Genomic DNA, 3,508 nt, shown 5'->3' on the forward strand with positions numbered 1-3,508 from the left:
GATGGAGTATTGCTCTGTTGCCCAGGCTGGAGTGCAGTGTCACGATCTCAGCTCACTGCAACCTCCGCCTCCTGGGTTCAAGCGATTCTCCTGCCTCAGCCTCCTGAGTAGCTGGGATCACAGGCACCCACCACCACACCTGGCTAATTTGTGTGTGTGTGTGTGTGTGTGATGGAGTCTAACTCTGTCGTCTAGGCTGGAGTGCAGTGGCATGATCTCGGTTTACTGCAACCTCCACCTCCCAGGTTCAAGCAATTCTCCTGCCTCAGCCTCCCGAGTAGCTGGGATTACAGGTGCCCACTACCAGACTCGGCTAATTTTTGTATTGTTAGTAGAGATGGGGTTTCACCATGTTGGCCAGGCTGGTCTTGAACTCCTGACCTCATGATCCACCTGCCTCGGCTTCCCAAAGTGCTGGGATTACAGGCATGAGCCACTGCGCCCGGCCATGACAAATTCTTTTCTTTTTTTTTTGCGTTTTTTTTTTCAAGATGGAGTCTGGCTCTGTTGCCCAGGCTGGAATGCAGTGGCATGATCTCGGCTCACAGCAGCCTCTGCCTCCCGGGTTCAAGCGATTCTCCTGCTTCAGCCTCCCCAGTAGCTGGGATTACAGGTAGGCACCACCACACCTGGCTTTTTAATTTTTTTAATTTTTAGTAGAAACAGGGTTTTGCTGTGTCATCCAGGCTGGTCTTGAACTCCTGATCTTATGTGATCCACCCGCCTCAGCCTCCCAAAGTGCTGGGATTACAGGCGTGAGCCACTGCGCCCGGCCCAAACTGAGACAAATTCAAGCTTTGTGGTCACATATGAATGCAAGGCATGGCTTTGTGCAGTCTTGGGTCAGTGAACCTCTCCGAACCTCCATTGTTCCACCTGTAAGATGGGGTCCTTCACAGCTCCTACCTCACAGGGTTGTGAAAACATCGTCCTTGTTGGGCACTTAGTAAGTTAACTCATGCTTTCACCTGGCAAACTTTTTTTTTTTTTTTTTTGAGACAGAGTCTTGCTCTGTTGCCCAGCCTGGAGTGCAGTGGCGCTATCTCAGCTCACTGCAAACTCCACCTCCTGGGTTCATGCCATTCTCCTGCCTCAGCCTCCCGAGTAGCTGGGACTACAGTCGCCCACCACCGCGCCCGGCTAATTTGTTTTTGTATTTTTAGTAGAGATGGGGTTTCACCGTGTTAGCCAGGAAGGTCTCGATCTCCTGACCTCGTGATCCGCCCACCTCGGCCTCCCAAAGTGCTGGGATTACAGGCGTGAGCCACCGTGCCCGGCCCCTGGCAAACGTTTATTGCCTTAGTGATGACAGAATGAGCAAAGTCACGCTTGTCAAGGACCCCCCCCCGGCCAACTGTGCCTGGCACTTTGCCAGCAGCACGGGACTCAAGACCCATTTCTTAATCACATGGCAGTTGGGAGGCAGATTCTGCTGTTAGTCCCATTTGACACACGCAGAAATGGAGAATGGGCAGCAGGTGTGATGTTGGAGGAAGACCAGGGCCCAGGGGCAGGGGCTGCAGCCGTGACCCACTGACCCAGGGCCTGGGCAGGACTGGAGGCCACAGGACTGGACTTTGAGGCCACTGTAGCCCAGGTAAATGAGGCTCTCATTGGCAGGGCCTGGCTCCCCACCAGGCAGGCAGACAGGCGGGCGAAAGAGAAGGCAGAATCCCAGGGCCCAGCTCAGATCTTCTCCACGTAGTTTCCCGGGAAAAGGCCCTCCTGGCCGTGAAGCCGGCCCTTCCACCAGCCCGAGGAATCTGTGGGAGACAGGAAAGCTTGAGGTGCCCCTAGCTGGCCCTGGAGAAAGATCTCATGCCTGCTCTGTCCGTCTTGTTCATGGGGACTCCCTGTGTTGTCCAGGCTGGTCTTAAACTCCTGGGCTTAAGCCATCCTCCTGCCTCAGCCTCCCAAAGTGCTGGGATTACAGGTGTGAGCCACTGTATCCGGCCATTTCTACTCTTAAAAGGTTTTTTTGTAAATCTTTTGTAGAGATGGGGTCTTGCTAGGTTGCCCACCCAGGCTTGTCTCAAACTCCTGACCTCAAATGATCCTCCTGCCTCGGCCACCGAAAGTGCTGGGATTACAGGCATGAGCCACCTCGCCCATCTGTTCTCTCTGTTCTCCCGTGGAGAGGGTGTGCAGTGGTGAGGTCTGCCTGGCGATGTCAGGGTTCTTTTTTTTTTTTTTGAGACAGAGTCTCGCTCTGTCGCCCAGGCTGGAGTGCATTGGTGCAATCTCGGCTCACTGCAAGCTCCGCCTCCCAGGTTCACACCATTCTCCTGCCTCAGTCTCCCGAGTAGCTGGGACTACAGGCGCCCGCCACCACCCCCGGCTAATTTTTTGTATCTTTAGTAGAGATGGGGTTTCACCGTGATAGCCAGAATGGTCTCGATCTCTTGACCTTGTGATCCGCCTGCCTCGGCCTTCCAAAGTGCTGGGATTACAGGCGTAAGCCACCGCGCCCGGCCGATGTCAGGATTCTTACCACTCCCCTCACCCCAGCTTCTGCCCTGGTACACACACCTTCCATGAGGATCTCGATGACCTCGTTCACGTTGAAGCTCAGCTCGTCCACATCTTGGCCCACGTATTGGTACAGGGCCCGGCACCTAGGGCCATGTGTCCGAGGCTGGGGCTTGGGTCGGCCCACACCAGGCACTGGCCGTTGCCCCACGCTGCGCTTCCTCTGCATGCTGTGGGCACGGGGGGGTTGAGTCACAGCCCCAGACACTCCCTTACCCACTGCCTACCTCCTGGGGCTGCCCTCCCACCCCACCTACCCGGCCATGCCCTGGTCAGGCACGTTGAGGAATTCTGTGTTGCGCTCTGAGGGCGGATGTGCCCGGGGTCGTCTGCTGGCTCCCAGGGATGTGGACGGAGGGCCCCGGGGAGGCCTGTGGGTGCCCCCTCCAGACATGATCTCCAGGGGCAGGGGGCCCCCTCTGGCAGAGGGGGGCACCCCATTGCGATCCATGCCTGTGGCAGAAGCAAGGATGCAGACATGTATTAGGGTGATGCTAGGAGGATTTGAGGAGGACTTGGCTGCAAGTTCTCAGTCTGAGGGAGGTGACTGCCACACTTTCAACCCAGTGTGGTAAGGATTGGGCCAGACGGAGGGACTCTGGGACTACGAGGGCCTAGACAGAAGCTTTTTTAAGCATAATTTTAAAATTATTTTTTACTTTTTTTTTTTTGAGACGGAGTCTTGCTCAGTTGTTCAGGCTGGAGTGCAGTAGCATGATCTTGGCTCACTGCAAGCTCCGCCTCCTGGGTGCACGCTATTCTCCTGCCTCAGCCTCCCGAGTAGCTGGGACTACAGGCACCCACCACCACGCCTGGATAATTTTTTTTGTATTTTTAGTAGAGATGGAGTTTCACCATGTTAGCCAGGATGGTCTCAATCTCCTGACCTTGTGATCCGCCCGTCTGGGCCTCCCAAAGTGCTGGGATTACAGGCGTGAGCCACCGCGCCTGGCCAATTATTTTTTACTTTTATTTGTTT

At 55.3% G+C, this 3,508-nt stretch overlaps 1 protein-coding gene across 1 annotated transcript; it reads right to left on the minus strand.

Annotated features, from left to right (window-relative positions):
• Positions 1-672: 672 nt before the first annotated feature.
• On the minus strand, positions 673-2,980 carry LOC131380838 (unconventional myosin-If-like). Its single transcript, XM_058425750.1, has 3 exons — positions 2,787-2,980; positions 2,530-2,699; positions 673-1,763 (listed from the first exon to the last, which is right to left on the minus strand). The coding sequence occupies exons 1-3, from the start codon at positions 2,978-2,980 to the stop codon at positions 1,687-1,689; spliced, it is 441 nt and encodes a 146-aa protein (XP_058281733.1). The 3' UTR covers positions 673-1,686.
• Positions 2,981-3,508: the final 528 nt, after the last annotated feature.

This window comes from Hylobates moloch, unplaced genomic scaffold, assembly GCF_009828535.3.
Source record: "Hylobates moloch isolate HMO894 unplaced genomic scaffold, HMol_V3 SCAFFOLD_12, whole genome shotgun sequence".
Lineage (NCBI taxonomy): Eukaryota > Metazoa > Chordata > Mammalia > Primates > Hylobatidae > Hylobates > Hylobates moloch.